Genomic DNA, 12,095 nt, shown 5'->3' with positions numbered 1-12,095 from the left:
TTTCTAGGTGAACTTTCCCAACAAGCTACCATTATCGGTCAAATGGGTTACCAGTGCACTGAATGGTATTTGCATAAAGAAGAATACAGGAAAACACCATAAACTGGACTTCAATGGGTTATGAGGTGCATGGGTCGTCCGAGGTACTTCTATAAGATGTTTCGAGTGAGCACTTATGTTTTCATGGCACTGCATGACTTGCTAATCTCGAACTATGGTTTGACATCAAGTAATAATGTATCATCAATGGAGTCATTGGTGATATTCTTGCGGATCGTTGGATGACCCTAATCATTTTCACAAGCTGAAAATCATTTTACCCAGTCACTCTGGATAGTTCACACTAAATTTCATGAAGTGCTGAATTGTTTGCGCAAGTTAAAAGGACAATATCAAGCCAAGGGATCCTACTTTCTCTACTGAGCATGATAAGGCCAAAGAGGACCATTTCTAGCCTTATTTCAAAGGTGTTATTAGACCTATGTATTGACAGTTCACATGTTCCAGTAATAGTGCTAGCAAAGGAAGTGGTCAACCACACATGTCGACATGGTGGTTAACCACACATGTCGACATGGCTACACATCTTAGAATGTGCTAGCTGTTTTTGATTTTGACATAAGGTTTATCTTTGTGGTTGCTAGTTGGCCGGGCTCTGCACATGACATACGAATCTTGACTCATGCGTTAGCAAATTTTCCTTCGTTTCCCGTGCCTCCTAAAGGTATACATGTTTCTGTACTAAGTTATCAATATTTCTATTATTATTTGCCTTTGTTGATTTGGTTTTATAGGTAAATATTACCTCATGGACTCTGGTTATCCAAACTGAATAGGATATTTTGCCTTTTTAAAGGAAGCACATACCGTATACTAGAGTTTCAACTTTGTAATGGGCGTGCTCCTCAAGGGAAGTACAAATTTCTTGCATTCATTCTTCGAAATATCATTGAGTGGACTTTCGGAGTCTTGAAGCAGAAGTGGCGTATTTTGAAAGGCATTCCAAGTTTTCCTACTTGTACTCTGAAGCATATAATTCTAACTTGTATGGTATTACATAATTTTATCCGTGACAGCAATTTGGATAGAGAGTTCGATAGATGTGATACGGATGAGGAGTACCTACTACACCAGACAAGTGCCATGGCAACACAAGGAGATGACAATCCAGATGATGGAGAGAATGAGGATACCATGAATACCATTCGCAGTAGAATAGCTGATGCTTTGGTTAGTGCAAAAGAGAGATAATTATGTTAACAGAGGACATCATTATATGAACCATATATCTTTTGTAAAATACTATCGTTGTATTTATGTGGACCATATGTTAATGGTGGATGCAAAACTTAAAAAAATCCCTTTCTAAATTGGTAATTTGCATGTGAATATGTACGGCACGGTGTTTTATGATCAATTTGAATATCAATAGTCTCGCAGATCTTTAGGGGCATTACAGACATTTCTTACCAAACCTACAGTTTTTCAAAGCTATTCCAACCGAATGGCTTTTAGCTTTCTCACAACTCACAACAATTTTTTCCACAGCTCAGAACAACTTTTTCCACAGCTCACAACTATAACAGCATTTCCATAGCTCACATCCTAACCTAATAGGTGATTTTATTTTTGAAGTAATACATAAAGGATCCTAAAACCTCGAGGAGCATGAGCACCGGTTGTAACACCAACCAGTATTAGAAGGCCTTCAGTGGCTACTAAATTTGGACACAATAGTTGTCGATCATTTCCTAATGGCTAGAAAGGTCTCCAGTGTGTATATGTGGCTAGTTTGGTTGCCTATTTTCTTTCTGTGTTATAGCAACAATGCATGTGCCTTGCCATGGGAGAAAAATAAATTGTATCTACGTTCGAAGCTCAAATAATATTTGTCCAAAACTCATTTGATCTAGCAGGCCTTGCTAATAAAAATATTTGTCCAGAACTCATTTCATACTAGAAACCTCGGGCGGCTTTGCCACGCCCTTCGTGTGGGTTTAGTTGGTATTTCCATTTCATCATTATTTTTCATATAATTTTGTATCCCAAGAATTTATTATTAAATGTTATACCCTATTAAAATAATAATAATAAAACATATGATGTATTTTTTAATACGTTGGTGAGTTATGATACCTGCAATTATCTCGAAAAAAATTAACTTAAGACTTCACTTATGCATAGAGAAATAAAATAATAAATTAGTACAGATAAATTGAACCAAATGGTATAATTTAGGGGCAAAGTAAACCAAGAAAAAGTTTAGAGGCTTATTCGGACTTTTTCTATATTTGAAGGAAGTAATTTGGATTTTTCCTTGTTTCTTTAACATAATTGGAATGTAAACGCACTATGAATTTTGAATTTATTGATTTATCTTTAGCCGTAGAGAGAAGCGACATAATTGGAGTGCTTAGAACCTTTCCTGTTTGAGTTCAGATAACATTTGGGTCACATATTTGGGGCCTGGGAAACAGAAGCATCATCGTTTTACGAAAAACATACCTTGTCAAATCTACCAGTATTTCGACTCCTGTTCTGCAATAATGACGCAGGTTTTTGGAGATGCTTCTTGTATGTTGACGGGAATTCTTTTTTCTTCTCTCGAGAGATGTGCTCAAGGTTTTTTTATTGCCCTTCAGGGAGTTTATTTTGTGCGAGTTAGCAACGATTGGAATTGTAAGCGTTGTTGGAGAAAAAATATGCTATAATAGTGAAAGGGGAACGACACGACAACTCGAGTAACGGGCGTTGGTACGGGAAGAGTCCTGAGATTTATGGAGCCGAGCCGCACTACAGCTCAAGCAAGCAATGTAGTGCACGTTCACGAATGTGCTGGAAAAGAACTACGCTAGCTCGTGTTTTGGCTGCTTGATTGAAACAAGACAGGGATCGAACGGGCGTTGTTTATAGTAGACGTGGCCTGACGTGGGCTCCATTTTGGGGATTTCATTTTATAGCGGTTTCGGACAAGGATAAGGTTGTGGATGGCAATTGTTGCTGTTCTGAAGCTCGTAAGGACATGCGTGATGTAGAGGAAAGAAGAAGTGGCACGAATCTTTCTGAAGTGCACGTATCTCTCACGTATGCATGCGTGTTAGACCAGCAGGCGTCAAAATCCGGCCATATACCAAGCCAATGGTGGGAGATAGTGTCTTCTTCCTATAATTAATATGAAATTTTCTAGACCTCGAGAGTTATAATATTGATTCTTTTTGCATATTACTGAGATACATAGAAGATTCTTATCAAGATAATAGATGTTTCTTTTTTTTTAACTAACCGCACAAGATCATTGATATAGAAAAAATACAAGACTACAGCTCTGGAGGTCATAGGCAAGAAAATGAAAAGAAAAGAAAAATAAAAAAGACTCGCCCGGTTGGAATCGGATATCAACGTGGGTAGCCACTCAACTCAAAATCGTCACACTAGACCGGTTGGATTGGAACGTCAACAAGGCCGCACCACTCCACTTGCCACGGTGGCAGAACCAAAGCCTTTACCATGGCACCCACCAAACATTCTCACGCTTAAGAGTTCGTCGAAACCTCCAGGCACAACTCTGTGTCATCAGGAACCCAGAGAAAACAGACCACACCTCACCGAGAAGGCTACCTCCATGCGGGACCTTTCGTCATAGTGTTGTTGCAACACCACACTCCACCTGATAGAGTGATTCCATCAAATCCGGACTCTCGCATGTTGCCTCGCGGTCACCACCATGATAACACAACGCGCGGGAGCCTCGCCACATCCGTCGTTGGAGTCCACCTCGCTCTCGTCGCCTCGAAGAAAAACCACCACGTGCGGGGGTCTCACCATGTCCACCACAGTAATCCATCCATTTTTTATATGTCACCATCAGAATGGTGAGCAATGTCGCCCTGCTCCCCAAGGTCTCCATCAAACAGCGATGCCACCACCCGTAGGTCGACTTCACCTCGTTGCTTAACCCGCCCACATGTCCATTGCTACCGTACCAGCAAGCCTAAGATGTCGCTTGTGTCGTCTGCTGACGATGTACCACACCGGAGTAGCCCAAGCAAAGCTGAGCAACCCGCCATAGTCCGCTGCAAGCTTAATCTTCCCATGTTGTCGGTGCCGCAAGCGCTGTCCTTCGATGCAATCTCACACCGCACAGATAGTTGCAAATAGTGCCAGCCGCTGTGGTTCGCTGCAAGCAGCCAACCTGACAAGCATGCGAAGACCCCGGCCGCCACCACAACTACAATCGCCACCATGTGTGGTCGGCAATCTCCATCAAGCTCACCATCCTGCAGCATGCCCTCTGACTGTAGTCTTCCATGACCATCAGCGTCACCCGTATTGCTAGAAGCCGAGTTGGGTCTCTAGAAGCGAAACTTTCAAGGAGAACGATGCCAATGGTGCCATCGTCGCTCATCCAGGATCTGGATAGGGTTTTCACCTAGAGAACCCATGCAGGTAGGGGTGGGGCTTGAACATAACATCCCCAACGGGAAGAATGATGCCCTAGGGTTCCGCCGCCATCAACACCAGCAAGCTTGCCGGCAAAGGCTTTTGCCCGGAGCATCCCATCCCAAGCCACCACACGCACACAGCCAAACAGTATTAGGACCGTAGCCATGGAAGCCCCGTCGGGACGGCGCTACCGTCGTGCCTCCGCCTGCCATGTTGTTTTACCTCCTCTCCTTGCGACGCCATCGCACGGCAGCCACGGTCTGCTGCACACGGTCGCTCCACGACCCACTCCGGCCTGTCGCTCGCCCTGCCCTGGGCCGCCACCTTGCTGCCGCCACGCAGCCACATGCCGGACCAACCGCTCTCCGTCCGCCGCCGCTAGCCGGTCGCGTGCCACGTGCCTTCGCGCACGTGCGGCCTCCGCTCCCTCAATTGGCCACCACTGCTCTTGCACGGAGTCACCACCACGCCAACAGCCATCCTCCTGCCACAACCGCACGTGGCCACCACCTCCACGGCTTCCCAGATCCACCACAGGCGAGCCACCGTGGTCGCCACATCCTTCTTCCCACAAGCAGTGCGCTGCTAGGCTGGGCCACCGCCTCCACCTTCGTACCTGGGTCCAACCGCCGCAAGCCGCGCCACTTACCCAAGACCTCCATTGACTTAATATCCCGCCACCGCACGGATCCAGTATTGCCGGATCCGCCTCCCCGAGCCGCCGCCATCACCATGGCCGGCGGATCCACCATGGCCACCCAGCCCCGGGCCCCTGCCCGGGACAGGCACCCACGGCCAAAACTGGGCAGGAAGAACCCATCGCCGCCATCCTAGGGGCCGGCGCGGGCTTCCGGCAGACCCCTCCAGCGGCGGCGAGGGGAGGGAAGGAGAGGAAGGGGGTGGTGGCGGCGAGGGTGTGCGGTCGCCGCCTGAGTCGCCCGAGCGGGGGCGACGCAGGAGCTCTACAATGGACTGCTCGTTAGAGATTATTCCTAGATTAATAGATGTTTCCTTGAACCAAAAGAAAGCTTATGTCGTAGTAGTACCAGATTTCCGAAACATAATATTGACATGGATTCACTACAAATTTATTGGCTACGCATACGCGCAGATCGATCGATCGAAACGTTTCTGTTCTTCTCAATATGCCCCTAGCTAGCCAATCCAGTGCCACTGAATCAGTTGAGAACTCTCATCCCACGCCGTCCCGACGTCGTCGCCGTCGCTGGCTTGTCCCGCGGCGCCGTCGACGACGACGACGGCCCACCACCACAGGTCTTCCTACATATGCATACGCTGTCGCTGGAGCAGTAGCCACCGATGTAGCGGCCACTACCTGTCCTGTTCAGACAGGTGGTCTCACAGATGTCGTTGCTGGAGCTGCAAGAGATCGCCGTCGTCTCTTCGCAGAACGATGCTGTCACAACTGCAACCACAAATTTTTATTTTTATTTGGATGCATCACTAGAGTTTTGCAGAAACATTGAGCTGAGCATTCTCCAGGGACTCACCATGTGACGCGACGAGCAAGGCCAAGGTGAAGCCAAAGACGACTAGTTTCGTGTTGAACGACGACATGGCTGTATGTGGAGTGCTTAGTGTTTTTTTTTTTTTTGGGGGGGGGGGGGGGGGGGCGTTGGACTGCTTAGTGGTTTTGTGTGTTCGATCGGCATATGACTCGAGAGCCAATGTGTTCCATTTTATAGAGGTGTTGGCAGGCTAGCCTTCAATTCCTTCTATCCTGAATTGATATGCAAATTTTATTGGTTACTAATTTTGGTATCGTGGGATCTGGTGTGCATTAAAGCATTTTTTAGCAGTCCCCCAATAACCTTCCCAATAACTACTATAGGATCTCAGACTTATTGAGGATGCATGCTGCAGCAGATCCCGAATACTCCTCTCTCCCTCCCTCTCTTTCTCTCAATCCTAAGCAGCACCACATAAATGGCGCAGGATGGGCAGGAGGGCGTCGAGAGGAGCCTAGGCAGCGGTAGTGGCTCAGGCAAGGGATGGAGCTACGGTAAAAACTAATGGTCGGGGAGAGTAAACCCTTCCTTCCCGTTGAGGTGAATTATTGGGGGTGAACCAATAATTATTAGGGGAGGATTTTCTGGAGCTCTTGTTTCCTTAATTAATATGATAGTTATTAGGGAAAAAAATATTGTTGGAGATACTCTTAATACTTCTTTTAAACACAGTGCAATCACATACGTTCACAAACGCACGTACAATCAATCCTATGAATACACGCACGTAACTCTACCCTTATAAGATCTCCAAGAGTTGACAGATACTCGAGATTGATGAAGTCACCACTAGCGCCTCGCTATCGATGGGCACGTCACCTACTGCTGAAAGAGTAACGCCGATGAAAATCCTGGAATAAATATAGAAAAATGAGAGAACGAGTGCTGAATGGAGGACTTGAATCCTCGTGGGTAGGTTCCACCACAAGCAACGTTACGCTAAGTTTGCAACTATCTTTTGGTTTTAGAAGTTAATGAATGACTTGATCCTCTAGATATGATATTAACCAATGCCCCTTTTAAATAGGGTGCACAATCATTGTTTCAGCTATCTACGCCCTAGCATCAGCAATCAATGCCCCTTTAAAATAGGGTCTACAATTATCGTTCCACCTATCTATAGCCTATTAATTATTGTGCAAAAGAGCATTATTTCGAAATGACTGTGGACCTTTCATCTAGATGGATACAATACCCTTATTACCTCCTATAGATTAAATATTTATTTATATATTTTAATTTTGAAAATATGATTAATAGGAAAAATATCTTTCTATTTTGGTTTTGTAACTTGACTAAATGAATTTAACAATGCAACATTTTCGTATCGTGGTTTTTTCATACGTGATCAGGTATGACAATTTAACTATGCATACCATTTTGTAATGCGACAATGTACCATGTTTTTTTTCATGTTAACCAATTAGTTTTATTTCCATACGTGATAATATGACATGGGTGAGTATTAGCGTGCCGTGATTTTTCTCAGTGCAATTCGTATGCATCAGCATGTACGTCCAAGTTCATGGAACAGCTAGCAATGCTGCATTATTCATATGATCCGATCGTCTGGCAACAAACTAGTCTATGATAGTTTCCTCCTTTTTAGCGGGACTCCCTAATTAGCACGCACTAGGATGACTTTTGTGCGCCTGCAACCACGCACAAAAGTTTAGCAGGATTTCAAAGCATTTGCTAGTGTTGTATTCCCGAAATCGTGAGCTGAATGTTCAATTCTCCGGGGAAGGCCAAGGTGAAGCAGACGACGACTATTTTCGTGTTGGACGACGACATGGCTGTATGTGCAGCGCTTAGGGATTTTGTGAGAGGTATGTGACTGCTAGGAGAGCTGATGTGTTCCGTTTTATAGAGGTGATTGAGGGCTGGCCTTCAATGCGGTCTCCGCGAGATGGATATGCAAAATCCAATTGTGGTTGCTAATTTTGGTACGGTTTGATGTAGTGTGCGTTACCTTTTGGCTACTAATTTTGGTATGGGAAGAATGTGGTGTGCGTTAATGATTTGCTAATCTAAATATGGCAGTGAAAATCATTATATTCTATCAGCAATCAACGCCCCCTTTAAATATGGTGCAAAATCATGGTAGCCCCTGCAGTAGTATCTATCTGTAATCCAGGGTACGTATGTGAGCCATTCCCTACTATCTGTGATCATTATGTTCCAAATCTGGTTTCAATGTTGGTGTGCATTCGTGAGCCAATGGTGAAAGGATGTTTTTTTTCTTACATTTTTCTTATTTGTTTGGCACAGTACATCTCAAGAGGTGTTAGAATATTTCATTCTGCGTATTTATTGATTTATATGCTGCTCTACATTTGTACGAGTTTATAATAGTTTCATATTTTTCAACATATAATTGTATACAGAGAGCGCTAACATTGTATACTTTCTAGCCATCTTTAGAAAAGAAAAAAAATTTATCGACATAGGACATTTGGATGGCTAGGACGAGGACCTCGATTCGTGCAGTGCAAGTTTGTTTTTGGCACATTTCCTTGACATCTCGGCCTGATGCATGAGCTTTGGAAATCCATCAATGCCTCCAACTTGGCATCTGATTGATTTCTGCTTCAGGGCTGTTGGGCTCTTATATTTGTATATATTCTGCGGTTTTGCATGATCTGTCTGGTCTCTGGTCATTCGTTACCTTTTACGTATCTGAAAGTTGCTTATGATGGTTGTGGACTTAGGCAGCCTGATGTTATTTAGACAGTGCAGCTAGCTGGATCATAATTTTGGCTAGTAGATGTAAACCAATTTTTGGGCAAACCTGATTTTGTTTTTCACTTCTCCTCCAACTTCCTTTTGTCTGATGTTACTACTGATTCTGCTCCACCTTACATTCTTGCAGCTAGGGTTAAATTATGTTGCATGATCCTTTGTTATAGCTTAACATGCATCATCTTAGCGATTTTTTTCGTCGATAATATAAACTTGCCATCGCTGTCTGTTTGATAAGTTACAATTGTAGAGAAGAAAATTTTGGTGCTGCTGATGCGAGCGCTTATATATGCTGTCCATGCTGAAGAAGTCTTTTCAGGTTCGCATGCATAAAAATATCCTTGCATTTTGTCCTACGTGCTGTCTGCATCCACCGTTGTCCGGCACCAGGAAAAATCCTTATGTTGTTTAACCGCAAGTGCCGTGCATCAGAAGTTCAGAACAAGTCCAATGTAAACAAGAGTATCAATCATATCGCCATATTATAAGCACCGGTCTTAGGCCATGTTTAGTTACTCCCAACTCCCAACTTTGACACTATGCAAAAAGAAGATTCCCCATCACATCAAACTTGCGGTACATGCATGGAGTACTAAATGTAGATGAAATTAAAAACTAATTGCACAGTTTTGTTGTACTTTGCGAGACGAATCTTTTGAGCCTAATTAGTCAATATTTGGACAATAATTCACAAATACAAACGAAACGCTACAGTGTGCTACAGTGCTGTAACAGTAATTTGGCACCTCCCAAATTCCCCAACTAAACACGGCCTTAATCGGATAACTGCAAACTTGTGCCAGCAATGCTAAATTGAATTAGAAAAATCATGTACCGATAAATGGCAATTTTCTTGATCATGATATATAACCAAGAAGAAGCTGACACTTATGCCTCCATTTCAGAGAAGAAAGGCAGGCATGCTTCCGTCCTCTCGCCCCTCGCCGGCGGCGACGGCCTTCGCAGAGCAGCAGCTGAAGCAGCTCCGGGCACAGTGCCTCGTGTTCCTCGCTTTCAGGTAACGCGCCTTCGTCGACTTGTTGCTCACTTTCAAAGTTTCTTTTAATCCCCAGGTTTTACTTTTCGATTACCACTTTGCTGTAGCAGAGAGATGAATCTGATCTGGGCGGTGATTGATGACTTCTTGTGTGTTCTTCTGAATGATCAAATCTGATCTGGGAGTATTATGTAGAAACAACATGGAGCCCAAGAAGAAGCATCTGGAAATTGCACTTGGTCAATGTTCTGCGGAAGGTATGAACTGAATTCAGCAGATTCCATTTGGGCTTCTGGCTGGTACAAACAAATTTCACGGAATCATCCGCCATCCTGAATGAAGCTGAACTAACCCCATTGGCGACAAGCAGGCAGCGGTGGCGGAGAAGGAGACCAGCAAGAAGCCGACAAGGATGACAGCCGCGGCCAAACCGGGTCGTCTTCGTCTTCGCCGGTGTCATTCTCTGCAGCGACTGCTGGGTTGCCACCGCCGGATCTTGCGGCCCTGTCCTCGCTGCGTCTGTCGAGTCACCCGGGCGGCCGAACCAGGAGAGTGATACGTCGAGGAGTTGGCAAAATTCAGTGATTGAATGGGATTGCATCAGAATGGTTTCACTCTTATTCTACACTTTCCAGCAATTCATCGTCATCTTCAGAAATCAGAGCGTAGTGATGAGATGTCGTCTTGTGTATTTTTCGTACTACTCGTGAACAGGGTTGTATATACAGGATTGGTACGGTGTATTGTTCTCCCAAATTCATTTTATCGTTACCAACTTATGGTCAAATCGATTTGTCCTGCCAGTCTCTCTCCTGCATGCAGATATAGCGATGGATGAACCCATTCTATACTTCACCAGATTAATGGGTTACGTTCGAAGCTAGTTCGATTAGCGTTCAGTTATTTGTGATAACCAGTGTATGCCAAATGATTACATGGTTAGATCCTAGACGGGCGTGTTTGGCAGGATGAGCAGGGACAGTCTCGGTCTAGCCTGGTGGAACGTGGAAGCCCCTCAGGTCGAAGGTGCGCCTGAGTCTGGAGCTCAACATTATTAAGATTTCAGCATTCAGTTTCGTCAGAGTTATTTAGCTTTGCCATTCAGTTTCGTCAGAGTAGGAGAAGCAGAGTAAAGCCAGCGTCCATTTCAACAAGAAGAAACAGGAAGGGAGAAAACAAATACACTCTACTGTCTTGGACTTGGGCCTGGCCTCCTTGGGCCGCTTAGGTTGGGCCCGAGTACCTAAAGCTGTTGGCCTTTTTTTTTTTTTTGAGGATAAAGCTGTCGGTCTTTGGTACTCGGCTGGACCTCCACATTATTACTTCTGCTTCTCTCTTCAGGCTTCAGCAGGTTTCTTTGTCCATTTGCCACTTCAGCACAATTTTTGCTCACCAGATCATGATGGAGATGATGTAGTTCATGACACTTTGGCAGCATGATATCAAACTTGCAAAGCAATTTGAACAAAGGGGAAGGTTGCAAGGGACAAATGATGGTTCAATGTTTTCTGACTTGAGAAACAGTTATTGCCCCAAGTATATGAGAATTGATCCTCAGAGCCATTACTCAAAGATAAGTTTAGATTTTATATTCAATAGCTCTTGAACTTCAGATGAAGGCATCACTGACAAGGAGATGAATAATAGGTCACGAACACTTGTTAATAATAGGTCACGAACACTTGTTCATAGTTTCTTGGTTGAGATTTTACATTCATTGCCAAAGGTGAAAAGCTGCGGAAATCACTTTTGTAAAATACTAAACTCCAAAGTATCTTTACAAAATTGAACCGTAGTAAAATTTATATTCTGAAATTATCAGCCAAAGATAGAACTTATATAATGCCACAAAAAGAGCCAACTTTTCTTGCCAATGTGGAGGGGGAAGTATTAGCATACAAACATCGAAGGTTAGCTTATCCTGAACAAGGTCTAGCTAGCTTATATTTTGTAAAACTTGTAACTTTATTTCAGGAGAAAAGCCTAGGGACACCAGGTCCACTTTGATATTTTGGCCTGCAACTGCAAGCAGCTTCTTCCAAGCTACCAAGGGAGTCCCTCTTCTGTTGATGTCTCCACATTTTAGAGGCAATGCTTCAATCACAGAGTGAGACACAGTTTATATGTCCCCATGTATAATGTAGGAAGAGCTCAAAGAAGCCATGAGCAGTCTACTAGCACAAGTGGGAAAAGAGTTAATGCACTACAACATATTCAACATTTTTTAGTGTTTTTAATTATTCTTTTTCTTCATAATATTTCTCTCAAGGGACAAATCTTTTGTAGTCTAATTTTTGATGATTCCCGAGGAGAAAAATAGATTAGCAACCAAAAATCCCCAACCAATATGTCCCAATACAAAAATCATCAGCCATGTAGTAAAT

At 43.9% G+C, this 12,095-nt stretch overlaps 2 protein-coding genes across 4 annotated transcripts; one reads left to right on the top strand and one right to left on the bottom strand.

Moving 5' to 3' along the window:
• Positions 1 to 5,597: 5,597 nt before the first annotated feature.
• Positions 5,598 to 6,067, bottom strand: LOC111258156. The gene is made up of 2 exons (XM_022828956.1): positions 5,955 to 6,067; positions 5,598 to 5,869 (listed from the first exon to the last, which is right to left on the bottom strand). Exons 1-2 carry the CDS (start codon positions 6,019 to 6,021, stop codon positions 5,622 to 5,624), a joined length of 315 nt encoding a protein of 104 aa, XP_022684691.1. The 5' UTR covers positions 6,022 to 6,067; the 3' UTR covers positions 5,598 to 5,621.
• Positions 6,068 to 9,603: 3,536 nt separating this feature from the next.
• On the top strand, positions 9,604 to 10,498 carry LOC101756175 (chromatin structure-remodeling complex protein SYD). Of its 3 annotated transcripts, none has more exons than XR_002678924.1 (3): positions 9,604 to 9,732; positions 9,822 to 9,968; positions 10,082 to 10,498. XR_002678924.1 is itself a non-coding variant. In XM_004979407.4 (3 exons), the coding sequence occupies exons 1-3, from the start codon at positions 9,605 to 9,607 to the stop codon at positions 10,294 to 10,296; spliced, it is 405 nt and encodes a 134-aa protein (XP_004979464.2). In that variant the 5' UTR covers position 9,604; the 3' UTR covers positions 10,297 to 10,498. The 3 variants fall into 3 exon arrangements, 1 of the variants encoding a protein (XP_004979464.2); XR_002678923.1 differs by having other exon boundaries at positions 9,819 to 9,968; XM_004979407.4 differs by having other exon boundaries at positions 9,907 to 9,968.
• Positions 10,499 to 12,095: the final 1,597 nt, after the last annotated feature.

Source organism: Setaria italica, chromosome VIII (assembly GCF_000263155.2).
Source record: "Setaria italica strain Yugu1 chromosome VIII, Setaria_italica_v2.0, whole genome shotgun sequence".
Classification (NCBI taxonomy): Eukaryota; Viridiplantae; Streptophyta; class Magnoliopsida; order Poales; family Poaceae; genus Setaria; species Setaria italica.
Note: the sequence above shows the minus strand (reverse complement) of the source record. Positions and strands in the feature narration are given on the sequence as shown.

What these genes read in the sequence shown, in the direction of transcription:
- LOC111258156 (XM_022828956.1), bottom strand. Translation starts at nt 6,021, where the DNA reads ATGTCGTCGTTCAACACGAAACTAGTCGTCTTTGGCTTCACCTTGGCC. An exon ending in CTTGCTCGTCGCGTCACATG is followed by an intron (nt 5,870 to 5,954) that starts GTGAGTCCCTGG and finishes TTGTGGTTGCAG; the next exon opens with TTGTGACAGCATCGTTCTGC.
- LOC101756175 (XM_004979407.4), top strand. Translation starts at nt 9,605, where the DNA reads ATGCCTCCATTTCAGAGAAGAAAGGCAGGCATGCTTCCGTCCTCTCGC. An exon ending in CTCGTGTTCCTCGCTTTCAG is followed by an intron (nt 9,733 to 9,906) that starts GTAACGCGCCTT and finishes AGTATTATGTAG; the next exon opens with AAACAACATGGAGCCCAAGA. An exon ending in TGGTCAATGTTCTGCGGAAG is followed by an intron (nt 9,969 to 10,081) that starts GTATGAACTGAA and finishes GGCGACAAGCAG; the next exon opens with GCAGCGGTGGCGGAGAAGGA.